The sequence below is a fragment of the Seriola dumerili genome, unplaced genomic scaffold (assembly GCF_002260705.1).
Source record: "Seriola dumerili isolate Sdu_G_001 unplaced genomic scaffold, Sdu_1.0 BDQW01000068.1, whole genome shotgun sequence".
Taxonomy (NCBI): domain Eukaryota; kingdom Metazoa; phylum Chordata; class Actinopteri; order Carangiformes; family Carangidae; genus Seriola; species Seriola dumerili.
In genome coordinates, this window is record NW_019174323.1 from 876,025 (window position 1) to 891,674 (window position 15,650).

General features: G+C 41.3%; 1 protein-coding gene across 1 annotated transcript in view; it reads right to left on the minus strand.

Annotated features, from left to right (window-relative positions):
* The window catches only part of LOC111219568, a 21,767-nt gene extending 6,501 nt beyond the window's left edge, over positions 1–15,266 (minus strand). The window contains exons 1-5 of the mRNA XM_022742287.1: positions 15,131–15,266; positions 8,606–8,663; positions 8,139–8,287; positions 7,827–7,891; positions 7,519–7,668 (exon numbers count right to left, since the gene is read on the minus strand). Of these exons, the coding sequence (XP_022598008.1) occupies positions 7,519–7,668; positions 7,827–7,891; positions 8,139–8,287; positions 8,606–8,663; positions 15,131–15,266 (558 nt within the window). The remainder of the gene's footprint in view (positions 1–7,518; positions 7,669–7,826; positions 7,892–8,138; positions 8,288–8,605; positions 8,664–15,130) is intronic.
* Positions 15,267–15,650: the final 384 nt, after the last annotated feature.

Sequence of the window (15,650 nt, forward strand, 5' to 3'; positions counted from 1 at the left end):
AGAGAGAAGATTCTTGGTGCTAATGAGTGTAAGTTTTCTTTTGATTGCGATCAACATTGTAAATGTATTAATGAATTCTGCTTGTGTATTTTGACATAATTATTCCTTATTTTTTCTTTTGTATTTCTTATCTGTAAGTTTTCACCGGTGCTAACGGTAAAATAAAAATATACACGCACCAGGTATGAAACTCTCCCGCTTCATGTTACTGGTACCAAGGGCCAGCTACCACTGGGCTTTTTAAATAGTGCTGTGAAAAGTTAGTATTAAGAGTCATGCCTTATGATGGCCGTTTTAAAACGTTTATATCATGTTTACCAGACAGCAGTGTCTGTACATAATATTAGAATAGAGCGCTAGAGTTTACAGGGAATACGTGTGAAAGGTGATAGTTTTGTTAATACACATTTCTTGCATTTTGCACATAATAGTGAGCTATTTTGCAGTATTTACAAGCTATTTGACAACCCAATTTAAACATAATGGAGTGGATTTGTTGTTATAAATATTTTGGCATTGCTTGCAGCTGTTGCCATACTACACCATTTGAGGAAGATGTTGGTGAAACTGCTGGTTTCGTCTGTTTCAGGCCAGGCACATCAAGTGCATCTATAGCAGCCTTCCCTGCAACGAGGGTTATGTTGCATGCAGACTGACCCCACTGTTAGGCACACAGTTATCCTTGAGACTCTTCAGCCCACATCAGAAGTCTAGGTCTGTAGCGTCTGAAGTGGCATCTACTTTTGAATAAACCTAACAGTCATTTATCAGTCTAATGTGTCTCAGTGGCAGCAACAACACAAACCTCTGCTCTCTAAACTCAGAGCAAAAAACACATCAAACAACTACAAGTGTTTGTTGCAAGTGTGATCCATTAAACTGTCAAGTGTTGTGTCTGTTGCCTGCTCCCTCTGGAGGACAGAATATCATCTGTGGCATTTTACTTGAAAGTTCATCTCCTTGTGACAGAGGAGAATGCTGAAGGTTTTATCTTTGAGGGTTTTTAAATATAAATTCTAGATATTTGAAATAAAGTTTATTTTCTGGTCCCGAGCTCGTCACGTGTCCATCCTCAGACTCACAGAAAAGCAGATATTTTTAGTGGTGGTTTTTCATGAATTTTTTTGGCACAAGTTGTCTGGGAGCAAGTGACTTTCCATGTGTTTATGCAGTGGCCTTTCCATTTGTTTTTTATTTGATGCTTTTTTTTAACGCTGCTACATCATGATTTACTGAAGTTAACGTAAGAGCTGATTTACAAAATATCAGACTGCGGTTTTGGGAAAGGAAGGTTTGTGGTTTGTGATGATTTTGAAAGAAGAGTCAGACGCTGATATTCTGAAATGCACGGGCACAGCTCACATCATGCCATCAACATACTCTTAAAAGTGAGTTAAATAATTGATTGTGAAAACTTTAATTTAAACCCTGTCAACATTTAGTTTGCACTATCATGTAGCCGCTGTTCCTTCATTAAATAAAAACACTGGCTCTGCATTACTTTTTATACGTGTGGCCAGGATGGATGGGTTTTTGGGAATGTCATATTTACACTTTCCTAAAGTGAAGGAGTAAACTAACCACAGACACAGGAGGTCAGTGTGAGGAGCAGCAGGATGCAGCAGATCATCTTCTCCCTGTGAGGGAGACAGAGATGAAGAGTCCACAAACACATTTCCTGTTTGTTACAAAACCAGCTCGTTAGGGGAAAGGGAAGTAACATAAAACCCACGATGTAAAGGGTTAAATAAGGTTATTTATTAACAAAAGTAAAACAGGGTAAACAAAAAGGGAGGCGGGCACACGAAAAACAAAGCCACCCAATAACAGGAATTAACACAAAAGGCCACAAGCAAATAACAAAGAAAAGCAAACCAACAAAACACCAAGATCGCAAACAGAGCTGCACTTAGCTTTACGCTAGAAAACCAAAAACACACACAACTGCTTCACATGGTTTTCACTCGGCTCTATCAATTATCGCGATCATACGCAGCACTGGTACTCAGCACGCGGAGGCGAGCCTGTATTACGGAGCAACCACAGAATGCGCCACGAACACCGAATGACAGTCCTTTTTATACTCGGGGTTGGAGACGAGAGGCGGGGCCCCGCTGATCAAGGGGAGATTGAGCTAGCAGCTTGGAGCAGCGAAGGCGCGGGCGAAAAGGTGGAACACTCCAGGAAATCCCGGTGACGTCATGGGCATCCCCTCTTCGCAGGGTCAAACATGGCAACCATAGGCCGAGGACAGGACAACCAAAACCACACACACACACACACAGGGGAAAGACGAAGATCCCCCGAATACGGCCACGGCCGTAACACTGTTTCCAAAGATGGAAATTTAGAGCTTCACTGACTTCAGAAGTTCACAATGTGTCAGTTTGAACTCAAACAGTGTGTGAGGGACAGTTCAAGAGGGACGATGAGAATCAATGTGATGTATTTGATGAACATGTCAGCAGGCATTTTTAATGCTGACACTAAACTGTTTACTGTCTGGTAGTCTCATCTACACTCTTTCATTGCACCTGCTGTTTCATATACATCTTCACTTTCACAATAAACAGCAAGATAAAACTGAGTAAAGAACAGCAGGAGAGAAAGGACACACACACACACACACACACACACACCACACAACACACACACACACACACACACAACCAACAGTTTCAAAAGTCACCCTGATCATATTCTGGTTTGAAGAAAAATGTCCTTGATATAAAGACCTCTGATATTAAAAACAATGTTCAGCATCCCTCCATCATGTATTATGTGGGAAATATCTCATATTCTGTTTGTTTTTTATTAATAAAACAAGAGGCAACATGTCTTCAAACTGGCATTTAAAGGGTTAAAATCCTGAAAACTAATAAACATTTGGTAGGTTTGAGCAGAACTGAAGTGGTTTAAGAGATGTATGCAAAAAAATCAGAAAAAAATATTGATATATGATGATTTTTATAGCATTTTCTTTCGGTGTCCTTTTTTGGACGCGAGGAACCCCAGAGGGTACAAAATGTGTTACCAGTGTATAATAGACCTGTAACAGTAACTGACACTAGATTTTAAAAATATATCAAAAAAGACACTTTCTTGCAGAAATCCATACCTTCAGCTGTAACACAGCCAAAATGATCAGCTAATCAACAGCAGATAAAACTGAGTAAGAACAGCAGGAGAAAGAGGAGAGAAGAGTGGAACCTCATCCGAGCTCAGAGCACACACACACGCACGCACACACACGTACACACACGCACACAATCAGGACCAGGATTATATATAGATTAGAAATACTCAACACCTCAGGTAACAAGAGTCAGTTCAGCTCAGTGGTCGACACTACTGACTTTGGCACAGGAGATCCAGTGTGGACCCTTGTGGTTATATCAACCCTTAAGCAAGGTTGGTGCTACTACTACTACTTGGTGCTACTTGGTGAGATCGGATGTTGCTCTGAGAAATGAGCTGATGGAACAAAACATAGGTAATCCCAGTGAGAAGGGCTACATGATGTGGGATATATGGATGATCTGAAACCCAGCATCCAGGCTGACAGAGAAACAGCTCCTAGACCAGTGTTCCCACATCCACAACATGCTACGGCAAGGCGGAGCCAGGACGAAAGGTCAGAGAGGGATATCATCATTCTCTCAACAATATACAGTCACAACACAACACCCACCTCTCTGGAGTCTCTCCGTTGACTACTCTGCTGACTCTGCTGACTACTGTAGTAGTGACACTGCATAGCAGGCAGGGAAGCATGTCAGCAAAAATGGAAAAAGGAAGTGCAGATTTGAAAGTGAAAGCAATACAAATATTAATGACTTACTATTCATAACAGTAATTTAGTATCTAAAATAATATCTAAAATCTAAAAGCAACAAGCCTCTACACTGGCAGCTGTTGCTTTCTTATGTGATAAATACAACCAGAGACAGTAGAGATAGATGATCTTTGATGAAAACCTAACTGCAGAAATGTATCCTCGGATACCTTCGGCTGCCACTCCCTGACAGAGGCACACAGCTCTCAGTAAGGATTAAATTTGGACCTGACTGAATTATCGTGTGTGTTCACTGCCCTCTGCTGGACACGGCTAAGAACTACAACATGATAAATTTGTAAAATTTGCGTCAATGCATCACTGGACAGCATAATACTTCCGATATGTAGTTTCAAAATACAATAACCAAGCGGAAACAAAGAAACAGAAATGATCATGTAATAAAATATAGATACAATAATTTTAATGATAAATAATATAAGTCTACTAATCATTGTTTCTGATTACTTACATTTGGTCACTGAATTATTTGTATTTGTGTATTTGTGTTATTTGTGTTGACCAGAAGTAACAGTATGGCGGTTCCTATTAATTTAGACACTTGATGACTACACAAATAATAGAATTTGATAAAACATAGATTGTTAATATAGATACAATAATTTAACTGATAACTCTAAATAATATTTCTAAGTCTGTTTCTGATTGCTTCCGTTTGGTCTGTATTATTTTGAGTGTTCACCGTGTGTGTCGTGAGTGTTTGATAAAAGATGTGCTGCAGTTCCTCCTGTCGCCACAGGAGGGCAGTGGACACTCGTTATTTTACAAACATTACATTCAGTCTCGATTTGATTTGAATACACTCGGCTTTATACTTCACGCTCAAAACAGATGTTTGTTAACAGTTGATTATATTTTTTATTAACAGTAGAAGCATTTAATGTGCTAATAAAAGTCAATCATAATCATTTAAAAGATGTATGAATTTCATAAACACACAAACGAATAGTAAAATAAATGACCTGAGAAGAGAGAAGCTGAAGGTCACAATAACCTGAGTCAGTGTAGATCAGTCCTCAGCAGTGATGAAGCTGAGCTCCTCTGATGAAGGATCACATCACTTTATTTCTATCTGCTGTCCTCACTTCATTCACAACATCCATCAATCAATCAATCAATCAATCAATCAATCAATCAATAGGCTGCAGGTGGAGAGTGAATCAGAAACAGGACAATTTCATCACTGTTACATATTCACTCTGTCAGCTGATCAGATTTAAAGAATCATCATCGTTACCAGAGGTTTTTATGTCACTTCTTCAATCTTCATATTGATCTTTGAGAATGAACCTGATTCTGACACATTCATTGTTTCACATTTATAAAGCTCATGTTAGACTTTGTTATGAGCTGTAACTGTCTGTAATGTGGTGTTTAAAATCACATGGATAGCTCTGCTCGTAGCTCGCCGACAAATCTCTTCTTTGTTCATATCATGTCATTTCTATATTCATACATCAGTTTTAAAGTCTTTATTTTCATATATTCAACCTCTGAGTGTTTTCATGATATAAAATAATGAGTGAATGTGATGAGTCCACTGGGAGCTTGTTGGGTCTCCATGTAGAAGAGCTGAGTCCAGCAGGAAACAGACAGCAGCTGTTCTTTGTGTCCTTCACTCTTCAAACTCAACACAGACTGTGTAGAAAGAGTTGATGAGACTCAGGACCAGACTGACTGAAGCTCGTTTGGTACAAAAGAGTTCAACGTCAGAAATGACAGTCGTGAAGTGAAATCAGTGAAATCCTGCAGCAGATAAACACTAACAACAGCACTGATTTAAAAGTAAAATTCATTTAATTTAGTTTGAAAAAGTTTACAAATCTTTCAGGAATTGTTGATTCAACAAATTATTTTCATTCATTAATACAGAAATACTATTTCAGAGTGTGACAAGAGAAGTTCAATGATACTGAATCATACATTAAGAAAACACGAGGTAAAACAGGAAAGTGTCTGATGGTCTAAATGAGCACAAAGAGCTCCCTCTAGTGACCGTCCTCATTAACAACAGTGTTAACTCAAGCTTTTCTCTGGAGATTAAATCCAATGAAAAAGTGTCAATAACAGGCAGCAAATAACAACAAGCTGTAACAGAAATAAAAACAGTGACTGTACATTAGAGTTTCATGTTTAGAAAAAACAAACATTAAAACTCTTTGTTCAAAGTTAAATCTCTGTGTAAATTATAGACAAAGTTCAAGAATCAAAAATACAGTTTTAACAGTTTTTCCAGACAGTAAATGAAGAAAATTTACAACAACCACAAACAGTCGCATCACTTCCTGTGAGCTGCTACAGTTTCGTACCATCAGTCAAGAGTGCATGATGGATAGTCAGTAAAAGTAGACAAGATTCTCAGCATTATTTCATGAGTGAACACAAGTGCACGTTCACATGCTGTCTGACACAGTTTAACAAGGTGTCCTTTCAAAAATAAGATAGGTATTGTTGGGTCTGAGCTCTACCTCATGACGCTGGACACCAATATGTTGGATTTCGGTTGTTATCAATTTATTGGCTATCATAAATTAAGAAAATATTAATATTAAAAATATTAATATTAAATAATAACTTTAAAATTAATTAAAGTTCACGGGGCACCAGCCTAAACTAAATAGGCAAAATAGCCAATATGGTTTTAGTCTCAATTTACTACCATTAATCGGAACTCTGATTAACAATTAGAGTTTACTCACTATAAACCAAATTACCAAATCAACAGTAAGTTAAAGTTGAAGGATTGGAATTCTACAAAGTAGAGGTTGGCAATATTCCACGCTTGTGCAACATTAAACACACCAGTAGTTATACTAAAGGCATTTATTACAATGAAGCAGAGTAAAACACAATGTCTGATCTAGTATATACAGGTGTGTGTATGTGTGTGTGGTGGTTTGTGTGTTTGTGGGTGTGTTTGTGGGGACACAAAACAAAAGGCAAGGATGGCCGATTTCACAGTGGTCACTGTGACCACATGACCTGAACAAAGAAGAACTACACAGAAGATGGCGGTAAACAAAGAACACATATTCTCATAAATGCCGCTGGAACCACCTTGGGGTGTGTGGTGAGAGGGAAGGTTGTGAGGGTTTCTTTGTTAGCCTCAGCTCATGTAATCTAAACGGTACCTAGGTTAGAGGGGGAGTGGTAGCCTTCATGCAGAGTCCTAGAAATGAGACGTAACTTACCAATGTGTTGAACATACGAGTACTCCATTAACTGTATGACTGACACACAACCCTGAAGCAGAAACATCGTACAACAAACAAGACATCACATCAACAACGTACACTTAACAGAAGTTAGATCTCTGAGCTGCTGGTAGTTAATGCTGTGCTGTGCTATGCTGTGAAAGGTTAGGCCCAGTCAGTATATGTACCAGTCCTGGAAACAAGCTAAAGAGGTCCTTTCCAGTGGTTGGTGTAAAGTCCAGTGAGTTGGGGAGTTTCCTGCTGGAAGTCAAAAGTCCCTGTCTGCTGTGTTTGCTTTAGTGGTTTATTCTCCTTTTGTTCTCCTCCCACGAGTTTAGCTGTTTCCATTGCTAACTCTGCTACGACTCCTGTTGCCTTGGAAACAGCTGGCCTTGTTGTCGTAGCTGGCTGATTCATGAAGCGGGAACTTTTGTTCAACTCAACATTAATCGCGAAGCCAGGTTTCACGCTGCTCTTGAGGAGAAGACCGCGGTTGCAGGCTGCCTGGTAGCGGGCCGGTGAGGCGAGCTGGGTGTTCTCAGGTAGCAGAGCTCGCACCTGGGCCTGGGGCCTTGTTGCCCCTTGCAAGAAACCGAGAGGCAGAGACTGGGAGCTGCTCTGCCAGAAGCAAGCCAAAGGGAGAGAGAGGGAGCGCTGCTTTGTTGTTTCTAGCAGGAAGTGAATTAATAAGAAAACAAATCAAGAAAGCAAGTCAGAAAAAGCTGCTGTCAGTCCCAGTCCAACAGTTAGAGGAAGACTACGCTTCCCTGACTTGCTGTGTTTGGTTCTCCAGGGGTCGTGTCTGCAGGGTCGGGTCTCAGGTTCAGGCCGATCCCCTTCGCTTCTCGCAAAGAGACGCAAACAAATTCTGCATTGTTCATGTAAGAGAAAAAAACATTTTCATAGATAAACTAACAGGAAGTAGCAGCAACAGAATTAAAGTTGGTAAATATTTTCCAGATTTCAACTGGAAGCAGTTTAAATGCAATCTGGTAGAGAAACGTTCGTACTGGATCTGTACTTACACCAGAGACGTTGAGCCCACTCACGATTTACCGCAGAGCTCCTCCGATCAGAGCGTGACGCACCTGACACTGGTACATCATCCTGAGTCCTCAAGTCCTCAGGTCTGGAACACAATTGAAAGTCTGATTCGTCCTTCTCTCGAGGAGACGTCTTTGGCTTCACACTGGCTCGTCCTCGAAGAACTGTCATCCTGGAGATTCTCTGGGTAGAACTACAACCCTCATGTTAAGAGGTGATACAGGCACTGCTAGGCCTCTGGAGATGCAAGTAAACAGCTGACTAGAAGATTAAAGTAGATGGAAGGTTGCCAGACATGGCAGGATAACGTTGCTGCGTGCTTGGTTGCTTGAAGCGTCTTTCACTCCAGTGGTGATGTTGTGGTTCTCGCATCCGGCTGAGTAGGAGCTCGTGTGTCACATTCACTACACAAATGTTCCTGGTTTGAGGACGACAGAGAGGGAAAGTGAGGAGCAGACTAACTGAGGACTTGTATCAGTTTCTAGAATAATAAGTGAAGGAGTAAACTAACCAAAGACACAGGAGGTCAGTGTGAGGAAGCAGCAGGATGCAGCAGATCATCTTCTCTCCTGTGAGAGGAGAACAAGAGCTGAAGAGTCAACAAAACACATTTCCTGTTCAAAGATGGAACTTTAGAGCTTCAACTGACTTCAGAAGTCACAATGTGTCAGTTTGACTCAAACAGTGTGTGATGGACAGTTCAGAGGACGATGAGATCGATGTGATGTATTTGATGAAACATCGTCAGCAGCATTTTGAATACCCTGCTACACCACATAACTCCGTTTTACTGGTCCTGTCGGTGAGCTCTCATTAGCAAACTCTCAATCACCGTGCTGGTTCAATATACATTCTTCACTTGTCAGAATAAAACCAGACAGATAGAAAGCTGAGTAAGAAACAGGCTTAGGAGAAATGAGCAGCACAGGCGACACCACACAGCACACGACCACACACAAAGAGCCAGCAGACTGACACTACACACACACAGCCTCAGGACCAAGAATTTTTAGTAGATCAAAAACTATACGTCATGACCTTCAAAGTAACCTATAGCCAGTTCAGCTCAGTGGTTGACAAACTAACTGGACTTTTGGCACAGGAGATCGGAGGGTTCGAGTTCCTGAGGTCATGGGAATATGTGTGGACCCTTGTGGCTATATCAACCCTTAAGCAAGGTTTGGTGCTACTTTGGTGCTACTGTCCTTCCTCAGGACGAGTGAGATCAGATGTTGCTCTGAGTTGCTCTGATGAGATCTGATCTGAAAACCCAACATCCAGGCTGAACAGAGAAACAGCTCTACGACCAACAAACATGCTACGGGCAAGGGGGAAGCCAGGACGACAGTCAGAGAAGGGATATCATCATCTCCTCTCAACAATATACAGTCAACAGTTCAGAGAGGGATATCATCATCTGCCTGCTCAACAATACTGCCTCTCAACAAACCTACCTCTCTGGAGTTCGAGTTCGGAGCCCTCGGAGCCTCGAAACTGTGGCTGCTCTGCCTCTGCTCCTCGGACTTCTGCGATCTGCGATCTGACTTCTTCTGACTTTGAGGCAGTGGTTGTCGGCTCCTCTCTTGACTTCCGCTTCTTCTGACTTGTTGACTTGGTGGTTTACAACACTTCAGGAAGTGTTTTTGAGGTTTGTATTCGGTGACTTCCGCACATCAACCCACATGTGTTTTGAGGTTTTGTATTCGGTTTTGACTTCCGCACATCAAATAAAAACGTTTTATACGTGGTTTTTGGGGGAATGTCAATATATACATTGTTTTCTCAGTGAAATGAAGGGTTTGTGTTTCTCAGAATTCTTTAAACTTTGTGGGTACTGCCAAACACTCATGTGTATTCTGTGGGTCTGTCAGTCTCAGTAACATTGTAGTCATTAAAGCACATTGGCTTTGGCACTTCTCGTATCCGCCTGCGGACAAAAAGAACAGAACAAAAAGCATTACATCTCCGTTAGAAGTAATGTCTCGAAGCTGTGGTCTCTCTGCTCTCTGCTCCTCGGACTTCAAACAAGAAATAAACTTTATTACAACACTGTTTTGCTTCAACAGGAGCATAAATAAAGAGGAAATAGACATTAAACACAGGTCCAAACAATGAATAAATTCAAAAGATGTATAAATTTCATAAACACACATAAAGAAATAGTAAAATAAATGACCTGAGAAGAGAGAAGCTGAAGGTCACATAACTGGTGAGTCAGTGTAAATCAGTCCATCGGCAGTGATGAAGCTGAGCTCCAAAACAGGAAAGTGTCTGATGGTCTAAATGGAGCATAAAAAGAGCTCTCTCTAGTGACCGTCCTCATTAAGAACATGTTACTCAAAGCTTTTCTCTGGAGAATTAAGATCCAATGAAAAAGTTTGACAATACAGGCAGCAAAATAAAACCCAGTGGCTATAGTTGAAGGCGAATAGTTTGAAGGGGAAGTTTGAAGAAAAAGAAGGAGAATTGTGCAGAAATGTGAAGGTCAGGGGGGCAGAATGCGGAAAATGTGAAAGGTCTGAAATAATGATAATAATAATAGCGGTCAAACATAATGCGGTAAACATAATGCTTGTAACACCGTACTACACACACCAGTCACTGATTATTTGGAGTGTTCACCAAATAGGTTCCTATTAATTTATTCCTATTATATTATTTCTGTTTCTGAGTTTCTAAGTATGTTTTTTCTGATTGCTTCCGTTTGGGTCTGGTATTATTTTGAGTGTTCACCGAAGTGATAGTATGGCGTCTCCCAATTGACGCAAGTTTTTGACAAAAAGATGTGCTGCAGTTTTCCTGCCTGTAGCCAGCACGGGAGCGCAGCGGAGACACTCGTTTATCTTACGATACATTAGCGTTTAGTCTCGAATTTGATTTGAATACACTTGGCTTTATACTTCAACGGCTCAAAACAGATGTTCGTTAACAGTTTACAGTTTTTATTAAGCAGTAGGAAGTATTTAATGTGGCAATAAAGAAGTCAATCAGCTTCCTTTTAATTATGCTCTGTGTGTCGTTATTCCAGTTTTTGACCCTGCCCAGATTCGTCCGTCTTGGATGTAGTGTGGACACTTGCAACAGATGACTACACAAATAATGGAGGGGAGCTACACTAGTTTGCCTGCTTACAAGTTAGAAAAATTAGTTGAAAAATCGCGTCGTAGATTTCCAGGTTTTCTCTGGTTACAGGTTGTAGCTGGGATGCTGTGTCAGGAATGGGAAACCTGTTTGGATAAAAAGAAAACAGAAGCCGAGTGACAGAACAAGATCAAAGCGGTTTTTGGTAAGGTGCCCATCTAGTAAACATTAGCACACCGATCGCCTCTGTCCTGTAACATGAGCAAGTCCACGCCAAACTACTTCTGACCAAATGGAGTGTTTTTTAATAACTTGTGCAAGCACCAATAACTCGGTCATGCGCCGGTTTAAACGACATCATTTTATCAGTTCCAGCTCTTTTCAGGAGCTTTTCTTCAATTCGGCATCAATATGCTCTGAGAAGTAACAAGTTTAAGGTTTTGTTGTTTTTGATTAATTTGATCTCACATGAGGCCGGAGCCAACAGTATAAATCGTTGTGAAATTTAAGCAGCTATAATCAAAGTGGTGCTCAGCTGGTTGCTGCCGATAATAAAACCGAGGAGGCGAACGTAGGTCCTGGCCCTTTTCATATACAGTCTATGGTCTGGCCTCGCTGTTTTAGTAAATATATCGTCGGAAGGTGTTTTACCTGGGCGGTAAATATTTGACAGTATATTATTTAGAGTGGTAGTTTGACAGGACTGCTCCTGGGCTGGTACACTGTACATGACACAGACAGCTACAGTATGTAAATCGCTAGTTAGGTCGTTGTAGAGCACAAAAAGAAGCTGCTGTATTTATGTAATTAGTTTTGAAGTCAGGTGTTGTACTTCTTACAGCAGTGGTCCGTTTCTCTCTATTGCAGCATACTGAAAACAGGCAAAAGAGATATAGCTGAGGCAGTATCAAGATAGAGGTCTAACCTGCAGCTGGAGAAGGAGAGACTTTTGGCCAACCAGCTGCTAAACAATGGCAAAAAAGAGTGAGTACAGAAACTATAAGGGGTGATCCAGTGAAAAGCGGGGAAAAAGGAGGAATAACTTCACTAATAATAATGATGTTTGTTAAAGTTTAAGAATCATTTCACCCTGACCTGTTGGTGTCTTTTCAGCCAAGATGTATGTCAACAATTGATTGGGGAAAAATAATGTTGTGGAACTGAACACCTTATACCTAACTAGACTTTTATAACGCTCCAGGGGCCAGGCCACATCACACAAGATGATCTGAGGCACCGTTTCGCCTTTCTCCTTTCTTTTCTCTAGCAAGAAAGAAAATAAAAATGAACTGACTGGGGTTTTTAAATGTAAATTTCAAACAAATATATCTTTGTTACTTGGCTTTCAGTGTGGAGGTCTATACAATTAATTTGGTATTAAACTAATCACTTATTGTATGTTACGCATTCCTAGTCTCAGCTTGCATTGTGGATGAGTTCTCATTTATTTGGGAGAGAGATTCTGATTTTACCCCATCTCCTTGGGGTTTCAATTACAGAAAAGCACTGCTCTTCGCTGGAAAAAGAGCGCGAGGTACCAGGACCAACTTCTGACAAGAACGGAGAAACCAGAAATTGAACGCAACCTGGAGCGCATGGTGAGAGATTCTGAGCACTGGAAACCATCCACGCTTTAGTGAAACCGAAAGTATCCTCCCTCCTTTTTTTTTCAAGGTTCAAGACCTGGAGTTTGCCCAGTTGAAAGCAAAAGTCATCAACGGGCTGGAAGGCTGGGAATGCATGTTCTGAAAAAGATGCAACGAGTAGGCCACGTCCCAAAGTCCCAGGAATGTCTGTTATGACTGATGTGAATGTGATGTGATGTCATGTCTGACGCGTCGCCACGCCTCTAACCTTCTGTCTCTCATCAGGTGCCTGTCTGTTGAAGCGTAGAGCCGGATTATGGAATGAAAACCCCAAGATGCCATCGAGTACCAAAGGGTACAGTCCGCCAATCGATGACGATTTACAGGACAGTTCATTTCTTACCCTCAGTTATTCAGAAGAGTATTCAGATATAGAGAAACGGATAAATAATATAAATAAGGAGTCTGTTAGAGAATAAATGATAATGCTCAGTCCTCTGTAAATTAATTGTCAGTCTGTATTTGCTTTTTTAATCATTTCATCTGCAAAATTGTCTCCTGAAATTGACGGAGTCTTTTGGGATTGGACACGCAGTTTACTCAGCAGAGGAGGTGAAGTCTGTTCTTCTTGTTGTGAACTTTTGTTTTTTCTGGCAGCAAATAGAGAAAAGAACGCAGGACAATCTATGGCTGGCCGGCTCTTTTATCACAAGTAGGATGAGACGCTGGTTCTGCTGAGCTGGAGGCCATTACTCAGGTCCAGTCTAATCACTTGTAACTCTGTGTGGTGTGTGTGTTCTGGTGTCTGTGTCTGGTGTTCTGTGTCCTGTGTCTGTGTCTGTGTCTGTGTGTGTGTGGTGGTTTACAACTGGAGTATTTGGGAAGGTTTGAACTCTAAAACTTCAGATTAATGGGGTGTGAAAAGCCACAAATGGTGTTTGAAAGTTGAAGGCTAACAAGAACGGTCAGAGACCTCAGGAATGATCCAGCATCCCTCCTCAGCTGTCTTACAAACAATGCTGTCTCACACTGTCTGAGATTTTTTGGCTTCTGTCTCTCAGGGAGACGTCGCAGCTTCCTGAAGGATTCCTCGGACGAGCTGCCGGATGGTCACCAGAGGCCACAGAGGAGAACCAGGTTTGTTCTCTCACACAAGATCAGTTTAATGCCCTCCTTGGTTTTTGGCAGAGACGCCGAGCAGTCTCTCTGTGTCGTAGATCTTATTCGCCAGCTGTTAATTTTTTATAATCTGTGATCCTCACTGCGACTGGTGCTGTCATCAGTACCAACACCTGCCTTAATGGAGCATTGTTTCAATTTTTAAAAAAAAAAAAAAAATGATCACCTGGTTGTCACCTGATGTTTTAGCAGCTGAAACACTGAAGAGACATTTGAAATTTAAATGATGTATTTCGTGATTATTTTCATGGTTGAAAAGAAAAATTGTCCGGCTGTAGACTCAAAAACCCTGTTCCTTATCGGACGCTCAGAATCGAACAGTTGCAAATATCGCCCCAATACTGCCATTTTTATTTTAAGACGAAAGTAATCAGCTCGCTCCTCATGCCCCGCACGCATCAGCGCTGGGAGGAAGTGTGCATGGTTGTAATGTTAGTTTTTTCATCAGGTCAGTTTTGGTGGTGTGAAGGAAAGGATATGGAGCCATCACAGCTGTGAGGTCTGTTAGATGAAATCAGCCTGCAAGGAATTAAGGAAGTCATTAAGGAGTCCTGCTCTGATTGCACATAGTTTATATGCACAGCGCTTCGGCCTGCTTTTTTTTTGCCCGTAGGCTTTTCTGGGTTTTCTGACCCATAACTGCCGGTAATTTCCTTCAGACACACATCCTGTGAATAGGTCCTGAGTAGCCCGTGGTGTGTGTGTGAACATGAATAGAGGGGGATGAAGGTGAGGAGTGATTGATATAGAAACTTTTTAACTTCACAGATTATCGCAGCGTATCGACGTTACAACTTGGTTGGCTATCGGTGCGAAGAAAATCAAGTGAAAGGGTTTGGCGTGTTTTGTATAAAGGTCGCTTGTAAGGAGCTGGTTCTCCGGTTCTCTTCAACGCTGCACTGTTGTAAGTCCGGACTCCTGTTGTTGTTTTTTTGTTTCAAGAGGAGGGGGAACGTCCTAGAAGAAAGCGCAGCCGCGAGCTGCTCGCAATCCGGCATATAGGAACACGTGACTTCTGACGCTCCAGCTCAGCCCACCTTTCTCCCGCCGCCGGGGTCGCTCCTGTCTTCTTACAACACTCACCTACATAGAAACCTGACAAACCACACAAAAACAAATTTTGTCTGGCTAATTAGATAAACTCTCTGTGGCCTTTTCGAGGTGTTGTGATGAAGTGACGGGCAGTATACCGATGTTCCTCTTCTCCGTCTCGTCTGTGTTCGGCTGTTTGGTTCCTGGTGGTGCTGCGGGCTGACACGAGCTACTCATTATATTGAAGACAGTCAGGACTGGAGCAGCCTGGAGAACTGCTAGCTGAAACGCCATGAAGACCTGTGAGATTGATACTGTTGGCCTAACTCTGTGTTTGATTATTGCTCTTTCCTCTGTATTTACCTACCTAATCAATGTTTTAACATACATGAATTGACTTCACATTTTAATGCATGTATGTGCTAGCTGGACACCACAGGTGCCATTGTGGATTCAATCAGATGGTCTTCTCTCATGGGCTGGGTTTTTGCATACTTTATACCTCTATAGCAACGGTCAGTTTCACTGTGTGGGACCAGAATTGAACAAAAAGTTTGTTTTGGAAAAATTTTTTAAATTACATTTTAAAAAGAAAAAAAAAAATCTTCTTTCCAGCGAACGTCCTCGATTTCCAGAAACAATTTGCCTGTTAATCTAAATAAATCCACAAACCGTGCA